Raw genomic sequence first — 15,834 nt, 5'->3', positions numbered from 1 at the left:
AGCATGCGGCTAGCTTAATAAGCGTGTGATATGCATGCAGAGTAATAGTTAAGCGATCTTTTAGCGAGCAGGGACTGTTCGCTAGCATGCACTCGCTTATTAAGCGAGCGCCCTGCTAGTCGCATGCTAGTTACTAGCAAGCGGCACGCTTAAATTTCTGCAGGGGAACCTTCATCTACCCATGTGCCAATTATCTCTGGCTCAATACTGATTAATTAATTACTAAACTAATTCAAATCAAGATTGCAATTGCAGTCGATATGTATCTAATGCCATAAATTGTATGTCAGTTTTCTGGGAACACACGTCTCTTCGTATTAGTAATTCATTTTCCATCCTTATAACCTTTGAAAATGCTCAGCTCTTATTCTTCATAAATTTATGAGTCATGAGCTCTTAATTATTTTACAGACATTCTATGAAAACAGTTGGTAATGACTCAGTCTTGTACTTTTAACTTTTCTTCTCTTCTATAATGCATTGTTTAAAAAAATCTTTTGTTTTTCCCATTGAAATGCATTTTAAAGGTTAATTAATTCTTCCGTCCGAGTCTAACGAACCTGTATGAACGTGATGGTGAAGATGGCGTGTGATCGACTGCTCAGCTCGTGCATATGGGTCGCCGCTGTGGTCCGCTGGAGATTCCCATCATGCATTAGTGAAAGCACCTGCGCGTAGTCTGACACCAGATGATGGGATAGATCTAAAGTAGGAAGAAGTTTTGTTGTAGATTGATGAGCAAGTTAGTGTATGTAATTCCTCAAATTAATAAATGTTTCATATTCAATAACTGAATTGAAATATTTCATGATGTATTCCTAGATAGAATCATATTGGAAACCTCAATTAATTCAAATGAAATTGTTTTATTTGTGTGGAGCATGAAATGTACCAGCTACATACTGCAAATTTCAAGTAGGATGAGAAGACCTCTGGGAAGGAACATGTGAATTAAACTGAAATAATTTTTTTCCATGTTATGGGCTTAAATACTTTCATTAATCAAATTCATAGATAAATGTTACACACTACAATGTCAGGAGAAGAAAATATGCTTATAAATCAAAGTTAATTTTGTAAAATTATACATCACTTATTTCTTTAGATTTGTAAGGTAATCCATTAATACCAAGGACGAATATCTGAACTCAATGACATCTATCCTAGCAACCAAAGTTTGAAACTCTCAAACACACAGTGTAACAGGTAAAAAAAAATGCTTTGAAATCTCTCATTGGGTAAAGACATATTTCTCCATAGTCCCATATGTGCTAGAATAAATAGAGCCCTAAGCCAGGGCTTAGCTGTGAAGTGACAGGAATGGACAAAGAATAGTCCCTCTGGAATAGCACTTACATTGTAAAGGCCAAGGTTATAGTCTAGTCTAAACACTTCCCCAGTCCTCTTCAAAACATCACGCTTTCAAGTTTTCAAAAGTGGGATATTCAACGTCCCATTCTAACATTTTCAAAAATGATTATTAAAAAATAAAAAATACTGGTTCCAGATGTTTAATTTTAAATGCTTTTGACCTTTAATAGAAGCTTTTTGCCCAGTTCATATGCTGAATTGTATTTGTAAGTTTCATGGCTAGAAGTTAATCAATCCATACACCTGTTCACCAGTAATTAACAATAAACTTTGTAAAATGTTGCATTTGATTACTGATTTCCAAATTTCACAAGTTGAGGGTACTGGTAGCAAATTATTATTGCTTTAAGTTGCTTGACTATGAGTTGTAAACCATTAATAATAGACTGTAGAGTTGCCTCATCATACGGGGAAAGATAGGTTGAAATATAAGAAAGCGAGCAAATCTTCATGTAATTCTACATCAATTCAAATGGTCAATTAATAAAGATTTATGATTCAAACTCAGTGCTTGGTGTAGCTAACATGTCACAAAAGCAAACACTTAACAGCAAATAATGACATGATCACTCAACAGACACACATAAATGTTTAACATTCCTTCATTAAAAACATCCTTGACTTGTCAACAAACCTCCAACTCAATGGGAGGTAAGTACTATAATGTCCATATCGAGAGGACATCAAGATCTGTTTCAAGCCAAAGACATGCATGCACATCTAGGTCCCTTAACACAAAGCTCAGAAATCATTGTAGAAATTTTTTTTACAATGATTGCATTGACTACAATGTACAATCAATATTCAAAATCAAGAGTACAATTAATCACTAACCTTTGTGTTGGGGGGCGCTAGGGTAGGCAAATGTCATCTCACTATAGGATGTATGTTATGGGTGGGCAAACACTATATTAGAGCTACAGGATGCCATATTAATCATTAAAGGTGATCAATATTGCAAGCCAATCCATAAATAATACATCATACATGTACTACTGAATTATGTACAGATCTGGAGCGGTGGCATGTTGATGAAAAACAGTGCATGGATCTGAGGGATGAAATTATGACTTCATTGCTTTTAAGTTTATTAATCTTTAAGAGTACTCTTTATTTAGATTTTTTTTAGGGGATTACTTTTCCCCTCATTTTGCACCTCCTCAAAGTGGGACCTGAGGCATTGAGATTTCCCCTGCACATTTGTCTTGTCTGAAGGTGATTATACAGCTGGCAAAAGATGTACAGTTTAATAATACTGGACATATAACTAACATTGGTATATATTTACTTTTGTAAACTTGTTTAACTTAGCAAATGTCATTGATACATTTTACATTTTACAATTAACTTTTCTTCATTTCTCAGAAGTCTTAATGTGCATTATTCTTTATTTTATAAAATGAAAACATAAACTAGGCCTATAAAGCATAATTCTACAGAGTATATTATAGTACACCTAGATAGATCCTTGCGATTTGATTGGTTGTTTGATATCGTTCATTCAGCCCATTTTGCAATGACATCATCAACTGTGCAATTTTGGATCCATACGATTTTGTCCATTGCACGCGCACACCGAGACAGCTCATGGACAAATAAATACGCATGTTGTAATGACGTAACAATCAACAGACCGAACTCGCACTGCATGAGCATGTTTTGCATCTAAATTCATAAATTTCACATGAAAAAAAAAATCAATCTTTATGTGTCACATAAACCAAATAATGAATGTTTTTCATTTGTGCAATGGACAGAATACTTCATTCGGTGAAAGATGAAATAATGATCCATTCAACTCGGCTACGCCTCAGTGAATGGATCATTTCATTTTTCACCTCATGAAGTATTCTGTCCATTGCACTCATAAACATTCATTTTTTGTATATCAATGTACATTCATGAATTTGAAAGAACTATAATGTGTACCAAATTCAACGTTAACATCAAATCATGCTATACTTTACAGTATAAATAACAAATAATACAGTATGTTGTATACAAACAAAATGGATCTACATGTAATGAACAATAGGGTCTGGCTAGATTAGCCTATTGTAATAATGACCTCCATACCCCATCCACTAGGAATAATGAAATGCTTAACTGATACCAAAAGTTCATTTGAGGTCACTGCCAATCAGAAATGTGCTACTGGGATATTAAGAGGTCTGAGAAGGCAATTGACACATTCAGTTTTGTAAAGTGTAATAAATCACAACTTGTTAAATTTTCTAAACATCTCCAGGCACATGTCAAATTAAACATATATTTTGCTGCTTTGATTTGGAAAATGCACTGCTCAATTTGAAAAAAGGGAGCACTATGAAGGGAAGGAACTGCAGCTCAAGTAAAAAAAATAAAATCCTGCACTTTTTCTTTACTCATTTTAAATCTAAGGGGGAAGGGTTATAGAAATAAATGAGATTTGATAAGACATATAAACCTAGATCTATGTTCATGAATCTTACTTGTAATTCTAGTAAAGTACAAAAAGTGGCCAATCAAATTTAGTTTGTAAAGTGTAATAAGTATACTTAAGTATAATTCATACTTTTATTAAGTATGAATTGCTTTCTATATGTTAAATTGATCATTGAGTTATAAATTTTCAAATCAAACTTAACATTCAAACACAATAAATCAGTCACAATATATTAATTTGATTACAAAAATTGTGATTAATTGCTGGCCTGCTTAATTGATTTGCTTTAGGTCAAATTGATCAATCAGGTGTACATGTTAAACTTAACTTGCATTTGATTGTAAAACAGCTTTTGCAACACTCAATAATTTGCTTATTTACAAACATGGAAATACTTCCTTTGCAGTAAGATATGTCTAGATGGCCAATCTTGTAGATAAGAAACAATAAATAGGAGAACACCAACTTTCTTTGGAACTACCTGTAATCATTCGATTTTCATTTGGCCCCCCCCCCCCATCTAACATGCATAAACTAATACTTGTTTATAGAAGTAAAACCACTAATCTATATATTGAAGATACATTGATTTACTACAACAATTGTATCAGTTGGCATACAAGTAGTTTTCTGCAGCCAAAATGAAAAAAAAATGGTCATTCCCCTTCATGCTAGTCAATACCAAACCAAAGAAAAATCCAGCAGAGATTTACATCATCAGGAATGACATAATAAGCTTATTGCTTCATATCAGCTTTCCATTCACTCAAGCTCTACCCAATCCTTGCCAAGAAGGGTATGCTTGTTTTGGTCATAAACATTTCTCAAGCTGGAGCAGAAACCTGAGCATCCAGGAGGAAAGACAAGCCTTATTCATTTCAGGTACTCTGATATTGTATATGCTGGGAATGCTACAAGAAGGCATTGCCAGTGACCCCCTACGCTCTGCATGTAAATGCATCCGAAATAGAGCTTATTACAATATCAGAATCTTTTCCTCCAATCAAATGAATTCAATGAAAGAAAGAGCAATAACAAGTTTTATGGACTTTCAAATAGCACTTACTAAAATACAAGACTTAACAAAGGTAATTTTTAACTTGATTAAAAGGAATGATTAAATGAATCAGTTTTATTTTGAATATACTGAAGATCTGACTTGAGGGGGGAGCAAAAAAGTGGCAGGTATGTTCCATGGGAAAAGAGCTAATCAAGAAAGTGATGGTCTTTGGAAATATAAAGTGGAGTGAAAACAGTCTAAACAGTTGTCTCTATATCAGCACTGGCCTGTACATTAGTGTATGCAATCCAATGCCTCTTCATCAAGATAAAACTCAAGTGCATCTTCACTTTGGCTAATTAGCTGGAAGATAATCAAATACATGTCATGCTCTATTTTGCACTTACTAAATCCTTATTGACTCTAGATCACAATCCTGAAAATAATAGCATCTTCATTACAAATTTGAGATTGTGTTTATGAAGATAGTTAGCCTGATCAGGAATAGCAAAAGATTTTGAAAACTAACGCTGATGAAGATGTGTCTTGCATAGTAAATAAAAGTGGGGTAATTGATGAGGGGAATTTCAAGGTCAATATTTTGAACACCTGGATTCAAAGTCAATCTAAGCCTAATCTAATCCCTCTCACTCAATTTAACATTCATCATGCTCAATTTAACTTCCATCAGTGCTAAATGTACCATTTAACCGCTTTGAAAGTCATTATGTGATCAAAATGTACATGTGAACATTGCTTACAAAATAACACATTCAAAACTTCATTTTGAATTTGAGAAAAAAGACAACATGTAGAAAATTACATACAGTTTAATCTTCTTATTTATTTACCTTGTACATATGGTCCATCTTTAGGATGTTCCCGTACTTTGAGTGAGTACTTGGCCTTGTTGGGTGGAGCCAGCAGATCTCGTACCCTCTCATTGTAGATCTCTAGAAAACTGAGAAAGAAAAGAAAATACCAAAAAAAAAGCATTGGTGTGTTAATTATCAGCAATGAAGATCAAAATAGATTTGTTATAGTTGTATTAAAAAAAGCAAATAATCAGATTGTAAATTCTAAAGAAAATGAATAAAATACATATGAAAAAAGACAAGCAGAAAGGAGAAAAGTAAATAAATAGATTTCTTTGAATCAATGTAAACACTGATAGAGTTTTGATCACCAGTAATGGAGATCAAAACAGATGCACAATTTCTTATCAAATTGTAGAATCTGAAGAGATACATGTAAGAGGTATAAATGCATAGATTGATCAATATCAAATCAAATGTTAAAGAAGTAATTTTACCTGACTTCCACTTTAAAGGTGACATCCTCCTCATAGCTACTAACCCTCTCAAGAAGACTCTCGCACAGTCTAGGGATGACTCCTTGATCCGCCTTAAACAACAAGAAAAACAATATTAGTTTCATAATTACAATATATTCAAGGAGTTTCTTCCTATGCTGGGTAACAATCCACTAAACCCGGGTGGAGAGTGGTAAAGGTAGATAAATGCCTTGAGATGACATTCCACTATATTACATGTAGGCCTACCATATTTAGGCAACATGGTTTTTTATTTCCGCAGAGTGACAGAAAATGTTCTTAAATCTATAGTGTAAAAACACTTCCATCATGTATAAGGAGCACAGATATATTTTGTTAGTACCACAATAACAAACAGAGTTCCCATATTTGGCTGCCAATAATTCATCAATGATTTAATAATACATGATTTAACTCAAATACACCTATATGAATATGTGTCATTGAGAATGACATACATACACGTACATGTATGTACCTGAACCATAGAAGAGCAAAGATCTCTATTATTTACTCAACAAATATAAAATGGGTCTGCTTGGTAAATATTCCTTATCTCACTGATTAAAACAAACGTAATCTGAAATACACTGTATGCTAAAGTAATGGTAATATCGATGTGAATTATGGTGCATTATACCTTCACTAAAGATATTCAAATTATATACATATATCATATTATTCTACATTTCACTGGAAACTAAAGATGAGAGCAGTCTCAATTAGCCCGTCTTATACTTACTTAATTTTTAACTCTTGCTGTGATAATTGCCATTTTTGGCCAATTTATTTGTAATTTCCATTGTTTGTAGCTGTCCAACATACATGTATGCAATCACTAAATTTGTAAGTGTTCAAAGAGCCTTTTTTAAATACATTACAAAGAGAGGGCACTACTCGGGTGGGGTTGGGGGAAGAGGTAAACCTAAATTTAAAGAGAAGAGCACATTTTCTCTGCTATTTGTCCTTTTTTTTCTCCAACATTTGTACAGTGTATCTCTGATTAAAAGGGATATCCAGAAATGTTGCAGACCTATATTCTTCAATCACTACTCTATGCAACATCTTTGCTACAAAGAGCATGCATTTGAAAACCCTTTTGGCCACAAAGGAACTCCATACCACTAATCAAATTAAGAGAAAATTCCAAGGATGGAAAATCAATACCTTTGCATTATCGTGACCATGAACATCATATCTCAATTACTGTGCACACAAAGCAATGTATTTTTTGTTCTGAAGGGGGAAAGCAGCACTAATAGGCATTCAGCCGATGGGAAACGCAGCCGTTAATAATATCGCCCCCAAGGAACAAGACACAGACAGATGTCAGTTTTCACAACTGTTCATTTTCAACATGGGTGTTGAGGGGTGTTTCAGCAGGAAGTGCCGATGTGGTTGGGATAGAAGCGTGTGATTTTTTTTCCTCAAAGAAATAAAGTTACTTGGTCTATGATACTCTGCAATTATTTTTTTTTTGGAAATGAATACGACTTGAATTATAAGGACAAAAACATTTTTCTACATCATCATAAATGATACATTTATGATAAATGATACATAACAAATTAAACTCAATTTTTCAATAGCAATCTAACATAGTAACTGCCAATTTTATTGTATGACTTCCTGCTCTCTATATTACTGGGTTTATATTTGTAATTTTGTAGATATTTCATGAATTGTATCATGCATAAGTAATGCATGATACTTGAAAGAATGAAATATTTTAAGTGCTAAGTCAGATCATCAATCATTAGAATTCCCATCAGCTATAGTTTAAATATGATTTTTTTTCAGTAAGTGAGTTGTAAAAAATCAGTTACAGTTATAAGGAACTCATTCAATTAGCAAAGGAATATATTCAGCTAATGCTTTCGGTAACAGCCCCTGGTCATTTCCCATCCACATTTTAATGTCTTATCCTTTATTTTGATTTGGCATATTGAGGCTTAATATTTGTATGCTAAATATTGAAGACAAATACAAAACGTTGTTTTTATTGTCTTTAAAGACTATACAGTGCGTATCAAAAAAAAGTTTACACTTTGAAAAAGCCATGGGAATTAACAAATATGCAACATGTGGGTAATTTTTTCACATATAATTATGGGTTTGGGTCTCATCTATCCAATGAAATAAAAAATTTTGACAGAATGTTACACTTGAGTGAGCACTGTTCATTTTTGTAAAGCTCGCAGAAATCTGTTTGCGCAGAAATGCTTGTTTTCATGCTGTGTCAAGGGGAAAGGGCGAAATCAAAATTACCCTGCGAAGCATTTCTCATAAATTTCCCTAGCACTTTTAGCCAATTGACATAAAATGGATACATTCAAGCATTTTGTAATAATTTTGCCACCCAAATTTGAAATTTCAACACTTAGTAAGCACAACCTTTACCCTTTTTGTGCCAGCTGGATCTGAGGACATAACTGAATCTGAACAAAAGTTTATATCAGATATCTCCAGCATTTTTCACTAGTTTTTATCATTAAAGTTGGCTTACATTTCATTTTTCATTTAATACTTGTTTCTCCACACTTTTCCCAAGCTTGGCAATGATTAACAAAATGAAAAATCAAGCCTAAGCCATTTCCTGTAAATCACAGCTCAGTGTAAAGCAAATATTGTTACGATGGACTCGGTGTGTGGGGGAGTGGGGTGGGGCGCAATGCACTCCTTGAAGTGTTTGGGCAAGGAAACAAGTTTAAAAAGGTAAAAGATATCTTCAAATCAATTTTACTAACTAATTTCCATGTGTTCTTCATGATTAAGGTCTACTTTTTTTCGCATAACTATTTCAAAGTTCTGCGCAAATCATTTTTCACCAACTTTTCAAAAGTAAGTGGTGCTCACTCAAGCGGAAATATTTTTCGACAGTTATATCGTCATTTGCTTAAATGGATCTGTACCAATGCTAAAATTTGGAAAAATCGTCAGGATATTACAAAAATATAATTTTACAGGATTTTTTCTAAGTGTAAACTTTTTTTTGATACGCACTGTAGTTCTTAAAGTAGTTGTAAAGCTCTGGTTAATTGTAACTTATGATGAATTATGATGACTACCAACCAAAGTTGACAAAAGATTATGATAGTTATTACGATATATTGTATTTTTCATCTTTGTGTATTTATTTCAAAGCCACTGGAAACTAAATTTCTTTGTATGCTACTATGCTTGCTTTCATAGACCAATAAAATAATCTTGAATCTTAAAAGATTACAATGTGGTTATTTTGAGAAATTAGTTATGTCAATTTCCATAACTTTTATCTTGCAACTGCTAAAGATACCTCACACTGTACCAGTAATCTCCCTGCATCCCTTCTCAACATCCGACACGGCCTGGTGCGCAACATCCAGAAAATGAACTTAGAGGATGATTAGAGCTAATTCTTAACCGCACAGATGATGAGATATTGCCATCCATGGATGAGTTAAAAGATCCGATCGCTAGGCAACGCAGGTTCTCCGGCCCTTCATCCCATATGAGATTGTAATTAGGACGCTTAACGAGATATCAAGATCTCGTGAGATGGCTACAGTTACAGATATTATCGGACATCTTCGGATATATATATATACAGTGTATATATATATATATAAAAACTATAGATCTACACAATGAAAGCATTTAGTGAACTCTCGACAGAGTTCAATGATTTTTTTTACACCAGAGACCTATTAATGAATCTATCAACATCATTTATTTTTAAATTAGTTTGGTGATTTATCACAAGGGCTTAATATGAATTATAAGTAACTGTATTTTCTTTGGCTTTGAAATGTTTATAAAACTGTGAACAAAGAATGGAAATATATTGTTACTTGAAAGAGAAATTACATTCATCCATTTAGCTTGTTTTTTTCTAAGGATTATGGATATTCATTACGTAATAAGAATATTCCAGAATGTTTCAATTAAGCTTTGATATGTACACATATTAAATAATATAAGGCTGAGTAATTTTGGCATTTTTGTAATGTACAATGAACTTGACGGACAATAGGGACTGCTGGCAGGGAATAGGGACAATATGTTTAGCTATGTTGTTTACATTGTTAATTTAATTGAGGTCATTCAAGAGTCTTCAAAACAAGTAGATCTGGACTGTTCAAGGAAGAAGCAGTATGTTCTTCTTAAAGACAGTACTAAAAGCTTACAGTATATTGGAAATTTATATATAAAAGCTGGCAGTTTCTTCAAGGATCAGCTCAGAGCTCAGAGTTTCAAGCTAGACTTCATGTCAGAGCATAGTTCATCTACACCTGGAGTACAACAATAACTTCTGTGGAATTATTTGCACACTATCATTGAAATGTTTGCAATTATTTTTGAGAAATAATTTGGATTTAATACAGGATTATATATTTTGGATTAACCAGAACCTACTCTTCAAAATATGTAAGATAATTTAACTAAATTCCTTTGTTTATTTGTTTAATATCATAACATTTTCCCTTTTTTTCAAAATCCAGCAAGTGTTGCATGAAAAAATACAACCCTATGAGAATTCAGATTCTTATTTTTCATGTCAAATTAGTGATGCGATACCAAATTAAAAATTCCTTCTTCCAGAATATTCAGAAATTGTTTCAATACTTCACAGCAAAATTTTCATCACACTTAATCTGGACATGGATCCTACTATATCCATGATATGAACTATGACAATACTAGTATCTATATTACCCTGTGATATTAATAACAATAATAATAATATAGGTATATTTACCCAGGGAAGTCACTTCAGTTCTGAAAACTAGTTTCCCAGCAGTATAAGGATTACATAATTCCCCCACTTACATGTATTAGTACTTCTGGTTACAAAAGACTTATTTGGGAAAGAGTAAAAACTGGGAAGCATTATTTGTTCAAAGGCTTTTGGATAGAAAAAATGAGGCAAGTATGTAAAAAAAAAATTCACCAAAAGTATTTGAAAAAAACATCATAGTCGGTCCAAAAGCTTTTTAAGGAATATGTTGTTGAGTTCAACTGTTTTTTTTTTTTATGAAAAAACTCTCACCTATGAGATATTCTTTTTTTATGCATGACTCTTGTTGCAGGCTCAAAACTAAAATAACTTCATCTGGCTCTGGCAGACATAAATGCTGTGAGGTTTACATACAGTAACAAGTTCTTATAATTGATATTTATATTTTTCTCTTAGAGCATGTGTGAATACCTCAATCAATATTTTCTTACCTCATCTCCCATCATGGTGAATGTCTTTCCAGATCCTGTCTGCCCGTAGGCAAACAGACAGACATTATATCCATCGAAGCTTGAATCCAATATCTCACTGCCAAGATCATTGAAAATCTGCATTGGAAACAACAAAATATCAAGATTGAAATTATTTTTCGTATATTTATACGTAAAGTAGATTAATACTAATCTTTAATGCTGAACATCTTTTTCAAAATAAAAGGGCTCATGAAATTAAAAAAACAATTGGATTAGTTCATGACTGTTTCGATGTGGACATCCAAAAAATGGCTCTACAAGCAAGGATTGCAACAAGTCTTGTTAGAGGAATACACATGTAATTGAACCAACAATTTGAAGATTTCTGATCAAGAGTTTATTTATACATCATTGTGTACATGTAAAAAAAAAGTTGTGAATGCATTTTTATATACATGTACATTGTTGTAATTGTTAAGGTTAAATACAAGTGTATATTTATCTATAATTACGCGAAAATTATCAAAACACAACAAAAATTGTAGATTTCTCTGATCTACTTCAGGAGACAATTTGAAGTTTACTCATGCAGTTCACTCTATTAAACAAATCTGGAATAACTATAAGTAAAATGAAATAGCTAAAAGTAAAGCACACTACTATGCACACCTACACGAATCAGTGTGTGAAACAAAAGTGCAGTTCACTTTTTGCTTTAAACAGAGTTTACAAAACAGAAGGTATTTTATGCTAACTTGAAAGACTTCCATCTATTTATTACCATGATGAAAATGTGAGGCTTCAAAATAGAGACCCACAATAAAAGATATATAGACATTTCACTTCTCTGTTTGGGGGGAAATACAACTTTCTAGAAAGAGGAGAATGTGTAATTGAGTATTGCATGTCATCCATGAAATTATTTTTTAAGAAGCACCCTAAATGAAAACCCTATTACAGTTTTGAGGGAATCCACAGAACGTATGATTTTAAACCCTCAAATGGAACCTCCCTTACACACTGAAAATAAATAAAGTTATTACACTGTAAGCCTGTATGATTTTTTCCCCTCAGTAATTCATTTTTCATGTATAGTCTATTTCATGTCTTTTTATTCCTTAATACCAATCATGTTCAGCACATTTTATGCTAGTAAAGGTATCATTCTTTAATATTTTGGATGCACAGTACAGTAGGATAAATCAGGTAACATTGATCTTTTGGTAATGGATCATTTACCAGACATTGATCTATTGGCATATTCACACTCTGTCTCTCTTGTCTGTATTGCTGCTTTATAGTCTCCCCTAAGTACCTGCCCACCAAGGAATAGCCTCTGTACCTTGTCAAAAGCCCAGGCCATTTTGGAATGGTTCAGATCTTAGGCCAGCCTCAAGATCTGGGCTAGCATAAACTCTTCAGGATGGCCTAAATGTTCTAGATGATGAAAGAGAAAAATGACACTACCCCTCCCCCTCCATGTATCTACATGTATGCCTCTTATTTTCAACAAGTCACATGCCTCTCAAAAACATCCTTCCTAGTTGATGGAACATATTTATAGATTCTACCTGTATGTTTACAAACAGTAACACTGGAAATGACAGTTGGGTGGCACAGTTCAAACAATCAAGGTTCTCTTTCTTTTCTTCTTCAAATCCTTAAACTAATGTTTGACCAGTGTCCTTTGACAAGGGGTACACAGGGAACTCTTAAACAAAGGACCCATCTCAAAAGCTCTGTAAACAGTCAGGGGACTTGGTCTGTATATAGATGTAGTATTTCCTACTACAGAGCATCCTTTACAAATCTGACTACCATATTAGCTTGGTGATGCCTTTGTGTCTTTGCAGGCTGATATAAATCCGCTTTGGGGAATGGGTTGGAGTGGGAGAGCCATAGACAGGGTATTACAGAGCTCTCATACAATGAAGGATTCAATGGAAGTCTGTACATGAATATGTGCATCTGTACATTTGTAAGACTTCATAAACACAATCCCTGGTTACTTGTACCATTCCTTTCTTGTACTGTGTAGTACGAAGAAAGTTACGGAACCTTTATACAACCAGGCAACAACAAATGGATCTTGATGAAATACGTGTATAGGCTTTTCGATGTAGATTTAGGCCTATATCATTTAATAACAATATCTTTATCTATTTTTTTCCTCAATGATAATGAAAATGACTGCCTGACTAAGTGACTACCAAGCTGAATGATTGAAAATTCAATCACCTAATTAAATTCAATAATTTTGTTAATATCATAAGAGATGCATCTTACTTCTACCATAAAAGTATAGCTTCTATGCTTCTACTAAAGACTCAAGCAATGTGCAGTTGTACATGTATATGAAGCCAAGGCCTATACATGTACATTACATCGGTCTCACAATGTTGCATGTTGGCCTTCAAACATGCTCATGATTTTTTATTATTCATATGAAAAAAAATGGAAGAAAAATTAAATGGTGTCAAGAGCTATCAAGATTTGAATATGAAATGATTTTCTTTTAGTAACTAAAAAAAAATCCACATCTAATCTTGTCCCATCACATTTTTGCCTATGAATGTAATGGGTCTTATGAATCTTGAGGAAAGGATTCCCAAGTCAGAAGAGCGACTTCACATGTCAATCTAGATGATTGTAATTACCTGTTACACAGCGCATTTACAGGGGACAGAATGAGTATTTGTCTTTTGGATTGGGACCTTTCATGTCAAAGATTATGTCTGCATCAATGCTATAATGTGTGTCACATGCTAAGAGCTTTGCATGGTTTTCATATGCCCACTCACTGTGCAATAAACATTACAAGGCCATATTAGCGCTCTCCTAATATTTGACAGTACTTCTAATGGGAGACAGATAATGGTAAATGGCAACAAACTGAACATATATCACACATATTTTGAACTTTTGTAAGTCAATGGAATGTAATGTAATGGAATTTTTATTTAGTCAATGCTAAATACATCACCCCCCCCCAATTAAAAAAAAGAGAGAGAGACTGAGAAAGGTTAATACTAAAAGTATGAAAGTAGGCCTATATTATCTGCAAATGTGTAATGTTTCATATAACTTTAATAACAACACGTTTTTACTTTCTTAACTATTTCTATATCATCAATTATTCATACTCATAGATAAATATAGCCTATTCACAAAGCAGATGTAAAAATATACTAAGTACCAGAACACAAATTATATCACCCAGTATATTCTTTTGCTGATACAGAGTGCAATGTATTCAGTAATCACTATGTAATATTGTTTTTCAAAGCAAAGGTCACAATGTTAGATTCAAAGCTAACTTTGTCTCATTGAAAATAAACATGATCGATTTCATGCAAGTTTTATACATGCCTACAGTTTTTACATGTCGGCCTACTTTACCTACGGCAGAACATGATGGAACTTAGATTTATCAATCTTTCTCAAGAAGGGTATTGAGATTTCAAATGGGCACAAAAAGTTTAGGCCCTACCATACTTTTTTTCTAGCTTGACTTCTGTGCTTGAAAAAAATCTATGCTTGATCTCCCTAACTGTAAAGTCTGTACCAAGAAACCCATTTTCATTATCTCTGTAACACTCTACCTGTCTACCAACAGTTTATAAACACACACAAAAAACTTCTTGTAGTTCTAGAAGCCTTTATACACGCAACCAATGACATGGGTGAGTGGTTGACTTTGTACACAAATGATAAAGCATAGGCCCTATAAAAGCAGCCGTTGCACTCACTTCCAGAATTGTACATGTGCCAATATATCACAGGTTTTTGTGTACCGTTGCCATGGAAATGCCCTGATCCTGAAAGGGGTACATGCATTGCTTCTTGTTATGGTGGACCTCCACAGGTTTGACCCCTTGGAGATCATTCCTGGGAATGTAGTCTCATGAATTCAGCCCTTTCATGTTATGTGAAAGAAAGTACACGTACATGTATTCGAGTATTTATGCAAACTGGAGAGAGTTCCTTCAGGGGTTAAATTGAAGACATACCACAAACCTATAACTTTGTAAGCAGTACATAAACTTTGATTAATGATCAATATCGTCAAAGGCAAACACCAAACTACAAATACCATACATGTATGATTCTGTAGAATTATAAACCCAAAAATTCAGTGACATATATCTTTTTACAATTAAGGGTACAGCTTTTAACTTTTACAAGTTCTTTATCAAATCAACATGGACTTGGTTCTTTTTCCGGTTGTTACCACTACGATAGTAGTTAAAGTTATGTAAATGAATATGGTTTGAATGATTAGTTTGAAATTCAAATCAAGCATAAAAATCAAAACCAAGGTCTGAATTGGGAGTCTAACCTGCTAAATAGAATGACAGTTGAACTTGGTGGATTGTGAAGTTTTTACAGACATGAGAGTATTTCTGAGTTTCATTGGAATAGTTTGTTTTGATCAGCCACATACCAGTGCATTGGGATGCACTCTCAAATTACGACGACACCAGATATGAGGAATGATTTGAATCTTGGCAAGAT

At 33.5% G+C, this 15,834-nt stretch overlaps 1 protein-coding gene across 9 annotated transcripts in view; it reads right to left on the bottom strand.

The window, feature by feature from the left end:
- Positions 1–11,490, bottom strand: part of LOC121419028 — an 87,305-nt gene extending 75,815 nt beyond the window's left edge. For all 9 annotated transcript variants that reach the window (XM_041613290.1, XM_041613292.1, XM_041613293.1 and 6 more), the window contains exons 1-4: positions 11,338–11,490; positions 6,109–6,200; positions 5,648–5,757; positions 561–703 (exon numbers count right to left, since the gene is read on the bottom strand). In XM_041613290.1, coding sequence (XP_041469224.1) covers positions 561–703; positions 5,648–5,757; positions 6,109–6,200; positions 11,338–11,460 — 468 coding nt within the window. In that variant the 5' untranslated portion in view covers positions 11,461–11,490. The remainder of the gene's footprint in view (positions 1–560; positions 704–5,647; positions 5,758–6,108; positions 6,201–11,337) is intronic.
- Positions 11,491–15,834: the final 4,344 nt, after the last annotated feature.

Source organism: Lytechinus variegatus, chromosome 7, assembly GCF_018143015.1.
Source record: "Lytechinus variegatus isolate NC3 chromosome 7, Lvar_3.0, whole genome shotgun sequence".
Classification (NCBI taxonomy): Eukaryota; Metazoa; Echinodermata; class Echinoidea; order Temnopleuroida; family Toxopneustidae; genus Lytechinus; species Lytechinus variegatus.
The sequence above is the reverse complement of the archived record's forward strand: the minus strand, read 5'-3'. Positions and strand labels throughout refer to the sequence as shown.